This window comes from Leucoraja erinacea, chromosome 1 (assembly GCF_028641065.1).
Source record: "Leucoraja erinacea ecotype New England chromosome 1, Leri_hhj_1, whole genome shotgun sequence".
Taxonomy (NCBI): Eukaryota; Metazoa; Chordata; class Chondrichthyes; order Rajiformes; family Rajidae; genus Leucoraja; species Leucoraja erinaceus.
The window spans coordinates 98,854,397-98,872,688 of NC_073377.1; the positions used below are offsets into that span (position 1 = coordinate 98,854,397).

The 18,292-nt window shown below is 42.5% G+C and overlaps 1 protein-coding gene across 1 annotated transcript in view; it reads left to right on the forward strand.

Annotated features, from left to right (window-relative positions):
- The window catches only part of wdfy3 (WD repeat and FYVE domain containing 3), a 287,240-nt gene that overhangs the window by 250,602 nt on the left and 18,346 nt on the right, over window positions 1–18,292 (forward strand). The window contains exons 59-63 of the mRNA XM_055664858.1: window positions 5,433–5,580; window positions 6,213–6,367; window positions 8,497–8,655; window positions 13,168–13,347; window positions 15,019–15,201. Coding sequence (XP_055520833.1) covers window positions 5,433–5,580; window positions 6,213–6,367; window positions 8,497–8,655; window positions 13,168–13,347; window positions 15,019–15,201 — 825 coding nt within the window. The remainder of the gene's footprint in view (window positions 1–5,432; window positions 5,581–6,212; window positions 6,368–8,496; window positions 8,656–13,167; window positions 13,348–15,018; window positions 15,202–18,292) is intronic.

Below are 18,292 nucleotides of genomic sequence, written 5' to 3' on the forward strand. Positions count from 1 at the left end.
GATACGACCTTGGTAAGGCCATCAAAAAGGCTAAAAGGGACCTGCTCCAAGCTGGAGGATGAGACAGATGTTCGGCAGCTGCGGCGGGGCCTGAATGCAATCACCTCCTACAAGGCAAAACCAGGAGGCAGCTCGAATGTCGGCAAAACATCACTCCCTAACGAGCTCAATGCGTTTTACGCACGCTTTGATAGGGAGGACACTGATGTGCCTTCCCGAGCCCCCATTTGCTGTGATGGTATTCCAGTCTCAGTCACAGAGGCCGACGTCAGGAAATCCTTCAGAGGGGTGAACCCCCGAAAAGCACCTGGACCTGATGGTATACCCGGTCGTGTTCTAAAACCTGTGCGGACCAACTGGCTGGAGTTTTTACGGACATTTTCAACCTGTCACTACTGAGGTCTGAGGTTCCCACCTGCTTCAAAAGGGCATCAATGATACCAGTGCCCAAGAAGAGTAAGGTGACGTGCCTCAATGACTATCGACCAGTGGCACTAACGCCTGTGGTGATGAAGTGGTTTGAGAGGTTGATCATGGCGAAAATCCACTCCTACCTCGACAAAAACCTGGACCCACTGCAGTTCGCTTACCGCCACAACAGATCAACGGTGGATGCGATCTCGCTGGCCCTCCACTCCACTCTGGACCACCTGGACAACAAAAACTCATATGTCAGGCTGTTATTCATCGATTACAGCTCGGCATTTAACACTATCATCCCCTCCAAGCTGGTTACCAAACTCGCAGAACTGGGTCTCTGCGCATCTCTCTGTAATTGGATCCTCGACTTCCTCATTCACAGACCACAGTCTGTTCGTATTGGTGGAAGTGTGTCAGACTCGATAACAATCAGCACGGGAGCACCTCAAGGCTACGTGCTCAGCCCCCTGCTGTACTCTATACTCATGACTGCGTAGCCGGTCATAGTGCGAACTCCATCATCAAGTTCCCTGACGACACACTGTTGTGGAACGTATCACTGATGGGGATGAGTATAGAAGAGAGATTGAGCAACACCAGCAAAACAAAGGAACTGATTGTGGACTTTGGAAGGAGTAGGATGGGGACCCACAGCCCCGTTTATATCAACGGGTCGATGGTTGAAAGGGTCAAGAGCTTCAAATTCCTGGGCATGCACATCTCTGAAGATCTTTCCTGGTCCGAGAACACTGATGCAATTATCAAGAAAGCACATCAGCGCCTCTACTTCCTGAGAAGATTACGGAGAGTTGGTTTGTCAAGGAGGACTCTCTCTAACTTCTACAGGTGCACAGTAGAGAGCATGCTGATCGGTTACATCGTGGCTTGGTTCGGCAACTTGAGCGCCCTGGAGATGAAGAGACTACAAAAAGTAGTAAACACTGCCCAGTCCATCATCGGCTCCGCCCTTCCTTCCATCGAGGGGATTTATCGAAGACGCTGCCTCAAAAAGGCTGGCAGTATCATCAAAGACCCACACCATCCTGGCCACACACTCATCTCCCTGCTACCTTCAGGTAGAAGGTACAGGAGCCTGAAGACTGCAACAACCAGGTTCAGGAACAGCTACTTCCCTACAACCATCAGGCTATTAAACCTGGCTCGGCCAAAACTCTGAACATCAATAACCCATTATTTGTTATTTGCACTTTATCAGTTTATTTATTCATGTGTTTTGTAGTCAATGCCTATTATGTTCTGTGTGCTGAAGCAAAGCAAGAGTTTCATTGTCCTATCAGGGAAACATGACAATAAACTTGAATTTGAACTTGTATCTACTTCTACATCTCTCCTGGCAGCTCAACCCAGATAACCACCTCACTCTATGGGGAAAAGCTTGCCCCTCAGATCTATTCTAATGCTCCCCTGCCCTGGGGCTAAAGGGGAGCATTTGATACCCTCCATAATTGTATAAATCTCTATAAGATCACCATTCAACTTCATATGTTCCAATGAGAATAAATACAGACTATTCAATCTCTTCCAATAATCACAGCCCTCCATTTCAGGCAATTTGGTGAATCTCTTTAGCATTCTTTGCACTGCTACTTCATTCTTTCTAAAATGTGGTGACCAGAACTAAACAATATCCATATTACAACTGCAACATGACCTTCAAACTCTTACACTCAATGTTCCAGTAATGAATGCAAGCATAACAAATGCCTTCTTAACCACTCTATTCACCTATATCACCAGATTCAGTGAGCTGTGCGCTTGCATCCCAGATTCCTCTCCACATAAACGCTCTTAAAGTTCCTGCCATTTACTGTATATGTCTTATCAGCATTTCAGTTTAATCTTGGTTTAGTTTATTGTCAGGAGCACAGAGGTACAGTGAATAACTTTTATTGCATGCTATCCAGTCAGCAGAAAGACAACACATGATTACAATTGAGCAATTTACCGTATTTCGATACATGATAAGAGGATATGTTTAGTGCAAGGTCGAGCCAGCAAATTCCAATCAAGGATAGTTCGAGGGTCATCAAAAAGGTAGATAGTAGTTCAGCACTGCTCTCTCGTTGTGGTAGGATAATTCAGTTGCCAGATAACAGTTGGGAAGAAACTGTCCCTGAATCTGGAGGTATGCGTTTTCACACTTCTATACCTTTTGCCTGAGACTTCCCAAAGTGCATTACATCATACCTATCTAGATTAATTCCATCTGCCACTGCTCTGTTCAACCATCCTGATCATCTATGCCCCTTTATATCCTTAGACAATATTCTTTGCTATCCACAACTCCAGTACTTTGCATCTTGTCTGCAAACTTACTAATCAGGTCAACAACATTCTCATCCAAGACATTGATGTACACTACAACAAAGGTCCTAGCACCTGCCTTTATGGTGCACACAGAGATGGAGAGACATGCTCCATTATTACAGTAGCATGCTAATGCAAGTTACTGTTTTCTTTTACCTTCTTCTCAAGACAAGATCATATCTTGTTTCCTGGGTTATAGGCTTTTGCCCTGAACTGGGATCCTAGGTGAGCATAATTTGCATATGGCCAATTTGGTGGCAAGAGCACAGGTCCTGGACACTAATTAAAAAAATAAAACTGGAATCTGACACTACAAGTATTTGCTGTCCTTTTCCTTGGAGTTCACCTGTTAAATCCAGCCTGTTCATTGTTACTCGGACTGAGTATAAATGGCACTTTGCATGGATAGGATACTTCTAGCATGATGGAGCAAGACTTTGGCAGCAAATAGACATAGGAAGGCTCTTTGCTGAGGCACAATCCTGGAATTCATTGACAGCCTTTGATAGAAAGGGGACAGAATTCTGTCCTGTTGAATTCATAAGTTCATAAGTATTAGGACCAGAATTAGATTGTTCGGCCTATCAAGTCTACTCCACCATTCAATTTCTGATCTATCTCTCCCTTTCAATCCCATTCTCCTGCCTTCTCCCCATAAACCCATACTAATCATGAATCTATCTATCTCTGCCTTTGAAAATATCCATTGATTTGGCCTACCCAGCTTTCTGTGGCAATTAAAGCCCCTGTCCCACTTATGTGTCCTTGGAACGCTAATTACGCGACCTCATGGTCGCGTTGAGGCCTGACGGTCTCGCGCGTCTTCATGCGCCCGCACAGCCGTCTGGAGCGCGTGACGTTATTTGAAGATGGACACAAAATGCAGGAGTAACTCAGCGGGGCCGGCAGCATTTCTGGAGAGAAGGAATGGGTGATGATTCGGGTCGAGACCCTTCTTCAGTCTGAAAGAAGGGTCTTGACCCGAAACGTCATCCATTCCCTCTCCTGAGATGCCGCCGGTCCCGCTGAGTTACTCCTGCATTTTATGTCTATTTTCAATCGTTTTGGACCCGCTCTGGGAATAGAAGTGGGGGCGGATCCGAATCCGCAACGGCCGTGAGCCCCAGGCCGAGTTCGACGATCGTTTGCCTGCTTCTGCTGCTGTTGGAGGTGAGACGTTGTGTCGCGCCAGGGTCTTGGGCCTGTCCCACTTTGGCCGTCATTACGCGACAGGCCGGTGGCGCGCAAAGATTTTGTTCGGTACAAAATCCTGGAGCGCCGCACGATACCCGTGCACAACTCCATACCCCGCCGCGCTTCTCAGTGGGACTGGCCCTGCGCAGGCACACGATGCCCGTACGCCTCAACGCGACGACGAGGTCGCATCATTTGTGTGCCAAGGAGACGTAAGTGGGACAGGGCCTTAACCCCACAGATTCACCACCCTCTGATTGAAGAAATTCCTCCTTATCTCCTTCCTAAAGGAACATACCTTTATTCTGAGGCTGTGACCTCCAGTTCTAGACTCTCTCACTAGTGGAAACATCCTCACCACATCCATTCCTCTCTACTCCACATCACATCTGTGAAGCTTTTTCTTAAATATTTGTGATTTTCAAACATTTAAATTCTATTAACATTGCCTTATGTGTGTTTAAAAAGAAAGAAACATAAACAAATACAAACTTTAAGCCAAAGTTGAATATTTAAAAAATAATATAACCTTCCCTATTTCCTGTGTGTAAATGCCAGATTAAATTAATATGCTCTCTAGTCGCATGTCAGGTCTGTTTTGTAATATTCTCCATCAAAGGGGGCCGGGCAAATTTACCTTGCACACTCAAGTGAAACGTCCAGTTGGTTTGACTAATTTCTGCAAGTTCCCTCATAAAAAAACATACATTTTTCAGATGTTACATCTGAATGTTTGTAAAACATTTTAATTAAGTAAAGATTTTACATTAAAGCCAATAATTAATTTTGCAAGAAATGAAATAAATGATTGTCACTTTGTCCACCTACATCTCTTCATCCTCATCCCAGCTCACACTGCCACCTAACTGATTATCAGTTGGAAACTTACATCTATTAAGTTTGATCTTCTCATTTGCGTTGTTGATAGTGAACATGCATAGTCCCAGCACTCATCCCTGCAGTAATCATTGGTCACAGCAACCTATCCTGAAAACTTTTGAATCCAAGAAAAGTGCATGCTGGAATCTGAAGCACATTATAATCAAATGTATTAGAAATGTTGTGGGCAGATTTGCCAACTCCCCCTGAAACGATCTTTAAAAAAAGATGAAAAGAAAGAAAGGTATATAGCATAATTGAAAATTTGATTTTTGCATTCCATTTTAGTGAGATTGTTATTTTCCACTTAATAAGATGCAATTGTTTCTATTAAAAGTCTTGTTGGTTTATTTGGTTACTGTTTCTATTTTAACAAAGTTAAGAAATCTTCCAAGTATTTTAGTTGAAACTGATAACTTGTGATGAATTAAAAATGTTACTGATAAATTATTGAAAACTTTCCTAGTTCTTAACACAGTAGATACATGTTATGCTTGTCCATGATATTATCTTGTGTTTGATACTGGAAGCTTTATTAAGAGAATGACATGTAAAATGAAAGTTCACTGAAATGAAAATGTATTTAATCGCTTTTTTTCCCCTCCATACAGTTATTTAAAAAGCCGCATCCGCCAAAAAGAACACGGAGCAGGATAAATGGAGATGCTTCCGTTGCACCAACCTCTCTGAGCTGTGCCATGGATAAGGTCTTCTTTCATCATTTGGATAATCTTAGACCATCATTGGCACCTGTCAAAGGTACCAGTTACTTGCTTATTAAGCTCCTCATATTTAGTAAGAATTTTTTGTTCAGAAATAATTTCTAGATTAAGCATATTTGAAGATGACCACTGATAAATGTGATTCACATTCCTACTTATTACTATTTCCTGCATTAGCCAAGATGCTATGTTTCTCTTACAATGTTTTGCTTATTACTTAAATTGTTTTATCCAAAATAGTGCCCAGCAATGTACTGGTATTTCTGTACTCGTGTTTTTATTTATTCTGCAATATCTGAATTTGATTTATGGCATTGAAATCTGGGTTAAAGCTGCTGCTAAAAGGGCTTCGAGTGCCAGCAGGTGGAGACCTTTTACAAATTGGTCTTGGTCCCAGTTTGTACATTGACCCTCATTTTGCTTCTGTTATATTCCATAAGAGGTGCAGTAGAATGAAACCTATTCAATCAAATAAGACCAAAGTTTAAATATTAGAATAGTAATTTTATAATGACCACACATCTGTCATTCATGAGTCCTTTATCTTTTTTTTTAATAGGGTTTTTTATTTTTTCTATTTACTTTGCTGAATCTCTACACTGGTCTGCAGAAGTATGCTTGGCTGCCATTGTTTAAATAGGCTTTTTTTCTCTCTCTCTCTCTCTCCAGAACTTAAGGAACCAGTGGGACAGATCATTTTTACAGAAAAAGGCATTCTAGCAGTAGAACAAAACAAAGTCCTGATTCCTCCCATTTGGAACAAAACATTTGCCTGGGGATATGCAGATCTTAGTTGCAGAGTTGCAAATTATGAATCTGATAAGGTATGTGTCGAGATCTTTATTAAATATGATGCTCTCTCATAAGCAGTCTCCACAGTAAAGGAAAAACATGGTTATTATCTTACAAATATTAATATTTCAGATTCAAAAAGCATCTTCAAAACATTTTGTAATTCAGTCCACAAATACTTCCTGACTTGCTGAGTGTTTCCAACATTTTCTGCTTTCATTTCAGATTTATATAAAATGCATTTTTTAAATTAATTTTTCACTCTAATCTAATACTTAATTTCTATACAGTTTGTTTTTTATGTTTTAGGATGGCACAATGGCACATCAGGAAGAGACTGCTTCACAGTGCCAGAGATATGGGTATGACCCCAACCTCAGGCGCTGTCTGTGTCAATGCATTCTCACTGTGACTGCGTGGGTTTCCTCTGGGTTCTCCAGTTTTAAACATAGAAACAATAAAAATAGGTGCAGGAGTAGACCATTGGGTCCTTCATACTGATCATCCAAAATCAGTACCCTGTTCCTGCTTTCTTCCCATATCCCTTGATTCCATTAGCCCTAAGAGTTATATCTAACACTCTCTTGAAAACATCCAGTGAATTGGCCTTGAATGCCTTCTGTGGCAGAGAATTCCACACTTCTCCCACATCATATGCCATGTGGGTTTGTAGGTTAATTGACATCTGTAAATTACCCATAGTGTGTCGGCACTGGATGCGAAATAGGGATAACACTAATCTATTGCGAACTGGTGATTGGTGGTCGGCACCAACGCAATCTGAAGATGGGTCCCGATCCAAAACATCACCTATCCATGCTCTCCAGAGATGCAGCATGACCGGCTGAGTTACTCCAGCACTTTGTGTTTGTTTTATGTGAACCAGCATCTGCATTTCCTTGTGTCTGCATTTTACTGTTCCACTGCAAAATCTCCTCAAGGTTTCCCTCACTGTTCCCCCTCTGTGATTATTGCTGCTGTCCTGCTCTTTGAGCAGTCTGATGAAGATTCCCATCACCTGTCTATATTCTTCAGAGATACTGCCTTACCCGCTGGGTTACTCCAGCACTTTTTGTCTTTAATTGTTTTACCATTATGTTTTTTTTTAATCCCAAGAAAGAGTACAGGTAGTTCTGCAACATGATAGTTGCATTCCTAAGAAACCCGCATTATAGAAAATTGCATTATAAACACAATTTATTAACACAATTTTGTTAAATAGGGTTTAGAGACTGGAGAGCTTAAAACTTTGAATAACTAATTTATTTTTTCTACAGGATTTTTTAAAGTAAAGGTCTTTTCAATTGCAATAATTATTTTTTATGACAAGCTAAAAATACTGAAGGCTGTATGTTACATTGTTTATTTGAGTATTGTTGCACAACTGTGAATGGAAGGGATTGCTTGTGAATTTAAGTGGCCACCCGCAGTTAAAGTACCAGCTGTATTCTTAAGAGACAATGGTGCCTGATTACTCTGGGGAAATTACATGTAAACAGGGTTTTTTTGCCCACAGCGTTTAAATCCAAGAGGGAGTTTTTGTTTCTGCTCGTCAATTTTCACAATAACTTTCAAGTGGTTCTCTATAATTCCTAATTGAAATTGCTATGTAATATATTGGGCAAATGTAATTCAAACAGTGTTCCCTAATTCATCTCTTCCTCATATCCATGTTGTGTCATGCATTATAGGAGAACTACCTGTACAGGGAATATTAATTGTTGCTTAAAATGATATAAGCATACTTTCAAAAGTGGCTTCTTTAAAAGAATGAATATGCATTATGTAGTTAAACAGAACACCTTGGAAACAGTCAACAGATTAGGCAGCAACTGAGGAAGGAAAAACATAATGAATTTTCATCAGCATTTATGTGGAACCACACATCAGTTTGTCCTCTGTTTGTCTTAGAGTCATACATCATGGAAATAGGTTCTTCGGCCCACCGAGTATGTGCTGAACATCAAACATCTAATCCCATTTTTGTCTTCATGTAACCATCAACTCTCCCCTGATTCCAATACTCCCCTTCCTGCTGTTTAATGTTGGAGTACTAATGCTCTTTTAATCTGCAAAAGCATTTGATTTGAATAATTTAATTTACATTTGTTTTTGTTTCATGTTTAAAGTAATGGACTGTTATATAATTTATTTTTAATAGGCCTTGATAGTCTATGAATGCTTAAGTGAATGGGGACAGATTTTCTGCGCAATTTGTCCAAACCCAAAATTGATTGTCACAGGAGGGACAAGTACTGCAATCTGCGTTTGGGAAATGGGTACCTCCAAGGAAAAAGCCAAGACTCTGACTCTGAAACAGGTGCGTTTGAGTTCATGAACAATGAAAATATCTGTTGGTAAATAGAAAAAAAGGACTAGCATTTTATCCATCTCCATTTAACATCTTTTCCAACGGACGGCATCTCTAACAAGCGACTGACGCTGAATATTAAGCCACTGTCCCACTTACGTGTCCTTGGCAGACTAATTAAGCGACCTCGTGGTCACGGTGAGGCGCGACGGTCCCGCGCGACTTCATGCGCCCGCACAGCCGTCTGGAGCGCGTGACGTCATTTGAAGATAGACACAAAATGCAGGAATGACTCAGCGGGAGTGGCAGCATCTCTGGAGAGAAGGAATGGGTGATGTTTTGGGTCGAGACCCTTCTTCAGTCTGAAAGAAGGGTCTTGACCCGAAACGTCATCCATTCCTTCTCTCCAGAGATGCTGCCGGTCCCGCGGAGTTACTCTAGCATTTTGTGTCATTTCAATTTTCTTGGCCCCGCTCTGGGAATAGAAGTGGGGGCGGATCCGGACCGCAACGGCCGTGAGCCCCAGGCTGAGTTCGACGATCGTTTGCCTGCTTCTGCTGCTGTTGGAGGTGAGACATTGCGTCACGCCAGGGTCTTGGCCCTGTCCCACTTTGGCCGTCAGTTATGCGACAGGCCGGTGGCACGCGAAGATTTTGTTCACTACAAAATTTCGGAGCGCCGCACGATACCGCGCACAACTCCATGCCCCTCCGCGCTTCTCAGTGGGACCAGCTCCGCGCAGCCACACGATGCCCGTACGCCTCAACGCGACGACGAGATCGCGTAATTTGCGTGCCAATGACACGTAAGTGGGACAGGGCCTTTACTCACAGGAATGTCAGTCTCTGGAATGAGACAAGACCCACAATTGTTTGACTTAGTCACAAGTGACACAGAGACAATTATGCTGCCCTTGTAAATATTGTGTATAAATGTCTTACTTCAAACCATAGATGGAGTATTGTAGTGGAAATTGCTTCCCAATGAATTCACTTCTCAGAAATTGGATTGGTATTCATCATATCTATCATCTTTTCATGTATTTATCAACAACCACTTAATATTGCCTCATCCTCACTGAAAACTGAAGGAATATCGAAGAGCTTCATAGTGGGTCTTTAAAATCCAGTTGGTGGTACAGAGCTCCCTGGGTTCCAGAGCCTTGCCGCATTATCCGTTTTGCCAGACCAATGAGCTCACGGCCTTGGGAAGCCAAGATACCGGCCTGCAAAGGTGGCTGCGATAGTTAGCTATGGGTACAGATCAACTTGCTTTGGCCATGCCCGAGTACCAGGGTCGCAAGGGTCAAATTAGAGCTGCCAAACGGCCTCGGAGGTCTCGATGATATTGAGATGGGCTGCCTCACCCGGCTTAGGCGCCACATTTTTGGGGGGACTTCCAAGGGGCATTTCAAGTGCACTCTCGTAATTTTGACCAGATTAAAGAAGGTGCCAGACCACCAGTTTTCAGAAAATTGGCGTTGGACCTGTATCATATTACGATAAAGAACATGGAGACCTTTAGTTGGGGGTCACTCCAACTCTTACTGTAAATGTATGCAGATTTCCATGGAAAATCTGTAATTAGCAATATATATTAAGAGCAGAAGTTAAGTTCTCATCAGTAACTAATCACGGACATTATGGGTCAGAACTCTTCCAACTGATTGGTGTAGGGGACAGATGTAAGGGATAGCTTTCACAAGCAGGCAGTAAATAGGACTGTTCGATACTTTTATAACTTTGTCGGCACCAACATGTGACGACACGTGTACTGCCTAGGTTGTATGCAAAATAAAGGTTTCCACTTGAATTCCCTTGGAATCCTAGATACATTGACAATAAATTATCATTCATTCAGATTGCTGGTACAGAGAGGGGTGGCTGGAATGAAGCATGGGAAGTATTAGGTGGGTAGTGTAAATGATGTGAGCCTGGTGACAATAGGTCACTAGATCAAACCGCTTTAATCACTGTTGTACAAGCACTGCATTGGAAGCTGTCAGCCGTTGGGACCTCGAGCAGCATCTGCTGACTAAAGAAGGAGGAGAGTGCTGTTATAGCTATGGTGATGGGGTGGAGTTAGTGAAGCTAGCAACAAGTGGTTAGTGGCTGGACAGCATCAATCTACAGATAGTGACCAGGGTACCAGTCACTAGTATAGGTGCACAACCTTTTAACCGAAAGCCTTGGGACCAGACACTTTTCGTAATTCAGACTTTTTCGGCTTTCGGAATGGAAGATTTTTAGCGTAGATTTTAACGGTTGGCTCAGTGGTAGAGTGCTCGGCTCATATCCGCAAGATCGCGAGTTTGCGCCTAGATCCCGGCAGTTACTCGATCGCGAGTTTGAGTCTTCAATATAGTTTTTTCTTGCAGAAAAGGAGAGAATAGGGAGGGTTAGGCTGGGATCATTCTCTGCGAGATGATCTTAGTGCAGGAGACAAGTGTAGGAGAGGTATACTGTCTGTGTGGGCAGAACTTTGGAAGTGATTGCCCACCATTCTCAAAAGCCGCTATGTCTCCCCGTCCCTCCAACTCCAGAGGAATCCGCTCCCCGATGGGCCGCTGCGGCGACAAGTGGCAGTTCGCCCACAGCCCGAGCTGCGCCACCCCAAGAACAAGACGTACCTTGCACACCATCAGCTTCTGCGTGTTCCTCTGGAGTTGGAGCGGGGCTGGGCTGGAGTTGCTGATCTGGGATCTCCGTGCTTGCAATGGGCCTGGGGGTTGGTGTCCCGATGAGGGGGCGCAGCTCGGGCTGTGGGCGAACTGCCACGTCGCCGTAGCGACCCATCGGGGAACGGCCTCTGGTGATCCTGACGTCTCTCAGCTCCTGTCCAGGGGGGTGGCCAGAGACGTCAGGACCAACAGGAACCCGCTCCCCCATGCGCCGCTACAGCGACAAGTGGCAGTTCGCCCACAGCCCGAGCTGTGCCCCTCATCCGTAACCCGGGTTCCTCTGGAGTTGGAGCGGGGCTGGGCTAGAGTTGCTGCTGGCTGTGAGTCTCTGGGATCTCCGTGCTTGCAGTTGGTGTCCCGTTGGTCCTGACGTCTCTGGCCACCCCCCTGGACTGGAGCTGAGACTGGGAACTGTACCGCCCTTGCCCCCTCCCTCTGCAACTGCAAACAACCCCACAGTTCCCAGTCTCAGCTCCTGTACAGGGGGGTGGCCGGAGACGTCACAGCCCGAGCTGCGCCGCCTCATCTGCAATCCCAAGACAAGACGTACCTTGCACACCATCAGCTTCTGTCCCTACGGGAAGCGTGTTCCTCTGGAGTTGGAACGGGGCTGGGCTGCTGCTGGCTGTGGGTCTCTGGGATCTCCGTGCTTGCAGTGGGCCTGGGGGTCGGTGTCCCGTTGGTCCTGACGTCTCCGGTGACTGGCACTGACCTGCTGGCATCGCCGACATGAAGACAGTGCAAAGCCCCCTCGCCAGTGCAATGGGCGGGGAGCTGGAGAGGGGAGGGAAGGGGTCACACACATGGCCGGGAAACAGAGGGGTGTAGGTGGGATGAAACTGAAGGGAGCGACAATGTGCTGCTGCTTGCCCGCTGAGTTTAAAAAGTTCCCACGCAAGACTCACGATACACTGTGTATCATGAGTCTACCGTGGGAACTTTTTAACTCAGCGGGCAGGCAGCAGCAGATTGTCAATTATTAACCCTCCCGCGCAATATACCCTCACCTTCTCTTTTATGAATGGGGTTTAGTTCCCCTTTCTTCGAGGACCGACCGGAGGTTCCGCTGTCACCTCTGCGGGCCACCCTCGGTGAACGTCTTCAAGGACCGAAAAAATGTCCGCTATTCAGAGCTTTTCGTTATTTGGAACTTCGGATAAAAGGTTGTGCACCTGTACTTACATTTTTTTTTAAATCTTTGTTCCTTCTTAACAAAACAATGTTCTATATATTATTTAACTTGTATCAATTGTATCATCGACCTACTTTTATTTGTCATTTGTCAGCACCTCAAAATAATTGTATCATTTCAATGTTGACGATCTCTAATCAGCTAACTCAATTAGAGAAAAAATATACCCATTGTTTCTCCTTAATCGATCTTCATTTTACCATTTGATTCAGTGACTTTATCTAAAGTATATACATAACTTTTATATCAAAAACTCGGTTTGAAAATGGATTCATATAAATTAGTTTCACAGCGGAACAAAAAAGGTAGACAGAAGGAAAAACTATTTAAAAGTCCAAGTAATTTGTGAACCTTTCTTGGTAAAAAAACAAAATATTAAGAAAATATTCAGCTGCACCATCTGTAGAGAGAAATACCGTGAGTATTCGATGAGCTTTCGAATGGACTGATTAATGTCTGAGGAAAGAGAAATGGTTTACAACAAAAATTCTATTTCTGTCTTGTAGGATACTAAGTATGTCCAGAACTTTATGTTTATGATTCATAGTTACACATCTGCGTATTTTATATTGTAAGCCTTGGTTAATTCTGTTAAATAGCTGCAAATTCGAACAAAATGTAAAACCAATAATATCTAATTTTACTTTAGGCACTCCACGGGCACACTGATGCAGTCACTTGTTTAACTGCTTCATCAGCCTATCACATAATTGTCAGTGGATCACGAGATCGAACATGTATTATTTGGGATTTGAATAAGCTGTCCTTTGTCACCCAGCTGCGAGGCCACAGGGCACCAGTGTCTGCTTTGTGTATTAATGAATTAACGGTAAGTGCTAGAACACTATCCCCTTCTTAGAGTCATAGAGTAATACAGTGTGGAAAGAGGCACTTCCGCCCAACTCGCCCACACCGGCCAACAATGTCCCAGCTACCCTAGTCCCATTTGGCTGCGCTTGGTCCATAACCCTCCAAACCTGTCCTATCTATGTACCTGTCCAACTGTTTCTTAAACAATGGGATAGTCCCAGCCTCAACTACCTCCTCTGGCAGCTTCCATACACCCAACCTATGTGAAAACATTACCCCTCTGACCCCTTTTCACCTTGACCTTGAACCTATGTCCTCTAGTCCTCGATTCCCTTACTCTGGGTAAAAGACTGTGCATTTACCCGATCTATTCCTCTCATGATTTTGTATACTTCTATAAGATCTCCCGTCATCCTCCTACGCTCCATGGAATAGTGACCCAGCATACGCAACCTCTCCCTATAGCTCACACCCTCTAGTCCTGACAACATCCTCGTAAATCTTTTCTGAACCCTTTAAAGCTTAAAATATTGTAAACAGTGGTAAGTAGTCAACAGCTTCAAGTCTAATTTTAAGTTGCTGTCTTTGTGCATTCTTTTCCCAGTATATTATAAAATGGATAGCTTCACTTTTAGAAGCAAAGATAAATCAATAAAAATGCATTTATTTGAAATGCTTGAAGTACTGTAATTTATATTCTAAGTATTATGCTGCTAAAAACTGAGATCTGCATGCATTGTTAAAGTATATTTATTGTTTTTTTTTTAGATTTAACTGCTTTTATCTGAAATGTTAATAATTCTTTCTTGGGATATGGTATTACTGAGAAGGCCAGCATTTATTGTTCATGGATTATAGGAGATTGCATTAGTGGGATCTGAAGGAACTCTGCGGATCGATCTTCGTCAGTGGAGTGAAATGAACAGTTGAAGTTTTGGGTTAGGATCCTTCATCGAAACTGAAAGAGGGAGAAAGTCAGTATAAAGAGGGAATGGGTGGAGCAAGAGCTGGTAAGTGGTAGGTGAGGGCTCATTGATTGGCAGATGGAGTTAGATGGAGTTAGGAATGGCGGAGATAGTGACAGGCTGGGAGGTGTTATATGGAGGTAACAAAGGGCTGCAGATGATGGAAGGGAAGGTGAAGCATAGGTCCAAATAAGGGAAGTAAGGTAAGAAGATGGGAACAGCTGGTGGGAGGGGACGCAGTACAAGGAGTGTGTGGCTGATGGATTGTGGCGTGGGTGGAGGAGGGGCAACAAAAGATGAAATGGGGGTAGTTAGAAGTAAGGGCGAGTGTGAGACAATTAGGGTCGATCAGAAGGAGAGTGAAAGGGGCAAAGAAGTGTAATTTACCCAAATTCAGCATCCATGCCGTTGGCTTGTAGACGACAAGGGTGGAAGATGAGCAGTTGTGTGACCCCATCCTGGCAGTGAAGAAGGTGATAGCTTCTCCACAGACCGTCAAGTGTGGGAATGAGAGGAGGATTTAAAATGGCTAGCAACCGGGAACTCCAGATAGCAATGGCAGATTATTCATCCTTAATTGTTCTGGAATAGATGAATTAATAATCGTAGTGCCATTTATGTTATTTAATGGAATTTGATCTTTTAAAGTAAAATAATTGTAATCTGTAATTGTAATATTTTCACTTTCAGTAAAAATCGTTCTGATTCTACTTAATTTTAAATAGGGAGATATTGTTTCTTGTGCTGGGACATACATTCAAGTGTGGAACATCAATGGGAATCCGGTGGTGAACGTGAATACGTTTACAGGACGCAGTCAGCAGATTCTATGTTGCTGTGTATCTGAGATGAATGAATGGGACACACAAAACGTTATAGTCACAGGTCATTCAGATGGTGTGGTCAGGGTAGGTAATCTGTTGTGTTTCAGTTCAAGTGCTTTATTTTTCTCCTAAATGTAAAGTTGCATATGTTTCTTTACATCTATGACATTTGGAATTATCTACCTCCCAGTTCTCCACGGGCACTCTATCCTACTATAACCTTGTGCGTGTTTATATTTTTCTTTACCTCAGCTTCTAACTCTGTACCTCCCTTTCAGCTTTCAAATCTTCCATTGCATTTTCTCCCTTTGCTATTTCTTGAATGTTTTTTCCCTTTGTACGTTCCACCCAGAATAGCCATAGCCAGCAATATCTACCCAGTCAAGAATATTCTTGACGTGTTTTTTGTTTGCCACCTTTAAATAGAGTAAGGGTCATCTGCAGCTGTTACCATAAGAGGTCGGATGGGATAAAACTGCACATGCTAGGAATGGAAATATAAATGGAAAATGCTGGAAAGACAAGTCAGACAGCACCTGCAGAAAGAGCAATAGAGTTACAGGGTTCAGGTTGAAGATCAGAACCTGGAAGAAATTCTGACAAAGAATCTTTGAGCTGAAATGTTAATATAGTTTCTTTTGTCACATTTGTTGCCTGATCTGCAAGTGTTTACAACATTTTCTCTTTTGATTCCTTCCATTCAAAATGTTTTGTAATACAAGAATATATTGAACTCTTCCAACTCTCACATTTTCCATAATGATTCTGTATTTTAGAACACTGCCTGATTGACTCTTTTAGAACACTGCCTGTATTCCTATCATCGATTGTGTCCTTTTAGTGCTGACAATATATTGATGTTTGCTTGTTACTAATTCACAAACTCACATAATTTCATGATTTTATGAATTTCACTTCATTAACCTTCTCTGTAATCATTTACATGCTAAATACAGTGCTAGCTTTTCACCATAATTAGTTTATTACATGTCTGAATACATCTTGCTCAAAGGCTGTGCTGTCACCAAAGCAGCACTAGCAAATATTGATAAATACTAATTAAATTCTCGTCAAAATTATTTTACATTTAATGCCTTAATGGATCAAACCTAGGCCTGGACTTCCCCCAAATGTTTTCACCCAAAAAAAGACAATCTGCATACAGACCATTACAAGGCTTTAAAAAAATGTTTGCGTAAGTGAGTTCCAGTCATGGCATCAGTTGTTCAAGTCACCTTGACCTTTACATTTATTCACAATTTCTTTCATGTGAACAAATCACAAAAAAATCCTCTATCTGCACTTGTTTAGAAGGTGCATTATCAATGTCACCAATTTTTCAGTAGCAACCAAGAGGCCATGTCTGTGAGTAATTGTAACTTTAAATAAGTTTATCCTTACTGAGACATGGTTTACACTTACTGTTGATGTGAATAGATTTTTACAAAAAAAAAGTTTAACTTCTAAACATCCAGAAGATTCTTTCATTGCAATTCCAAAACATAAGAGTATTTACTGTGAGGGAATATTTTTTAAATTAGTTAAAACTTTAATTGTCATAATTAAATGAGAAATATATTATACTATCGCAGGTATTATCACAACATTTATGAAACATTTAGACAAATTTAGACAGTAAAGGATAGTAGAGAGATACCAATGGGTGGGACTAGTGTAGATGGAACATGTTGGATAATGTGGCAAGTTGGGCCGAACGGCCTGTTTCCACGCTATGACTCTATGACTGCTGTATACTGTTTGTTATGAATCTAAAAGTTAAACTGATGAAAAATTGCTTAAGTTTGACTTTTTTTCCCAATAAGGAAAATTGGAGACATGTTGATATTGTTGAAGTAAACAATTTATAACTGCATTTGTGGGTCTATTATGCAGGTTGGCCCCAAAGAGAAATCAGAGGTTTTGAACTTCCATTTGCTCCATTGAAGTTTCTTTCTCCCCAAATCCATGCTCTTTAAATTTGTTTCCCCCAAATCTCATTATCCTCTTCTATACCATATGGGCCTGTCCCACTTAGGCAACTTTGTATGAGACTGCAGGAGACTATGCAGTCGCCACATGTTCGTGGGCGGTTGCCGAGGAGTCGCCTTCATGGTCATGAGGAGTTCCCGCAAACTGGGAACTAGTCGTGTCCTCATTATGGTTGCCACAAATTTTTCAACATGTTAAAAAATTAGCAGCAACTAGAATGAAGCTGCCATGGAGAGTAGCGAGAATTCTCGTGCCATAGATGGGTCGCCAGGAGGTCCTAGTGGGTTGCCAGGAGGCCAAAGGTTCTCGTAGGTTGTAGCCGGTGCTGACCGGTGAATTTCATTGGCTCATTGGGGAAAAAAACATAAGCAGTAGTTTTCAGAACCATAAATAATGTTAAATGTCCGCCTAGCTTCACAGCCGTGTATCTCTGGCTTCTTGAAAGTTGCCTCCACTCCTTCTCCCCCCTTCTCTCCCCCTCTTTTAAAGGACTTACCGCACACTGTGCTTTACCAACTTAATTACAACGCCAACCTTCCTGTTCATCATGGTGTGTGTCTGTATCACCTTAGCTTTGCTCCGTGTGAATTTCACTCAGACAGCGCTCCCCCCGCTTGCCCTGTTCCCTGCCTGCATAACGGACTGGTGAAGAAAGCGATCTGTGTAACTCTGTGTGTGTGTGTGTGTTCCACTCTGACAGTCACCGGCAGTTGCCTGAAAAATCGCCTAAGTGGGACAGGCCCATAAAGCATTGCCATACAATTTAGATTTCCATTTTCCGTTTGAGATTTTTACATGTATCTTTATATTATCAATTCTCACACTGATTACCTGTGTTAGTCGCGTAATTTCCAGAGCAGATTCTACGAGGGTACCATTCATTATAGGTTGCTCCAGCACATAGAAGTTATGGATACACACCAAACAAGGTCATTTTGACAGCATCAATTTTCAATTAATTGATGAAAAGGAATATTGAAATCATTTGGTACAAAATAATCTTGCAGCACATTAAATCTGGTCCAACGATCCAGGATTCCAATTTCCAAGAATGCTAGGCTACAATTTGAGTAAATACTTGATCTGGCAAATTACTCAAATAGTACATGTTGTATGACTAGTGTTAATTTATAATTTGTTTGTTATTAAAAATTGCTGTTGACTGTTTATGACTCGGCGTGCAAGA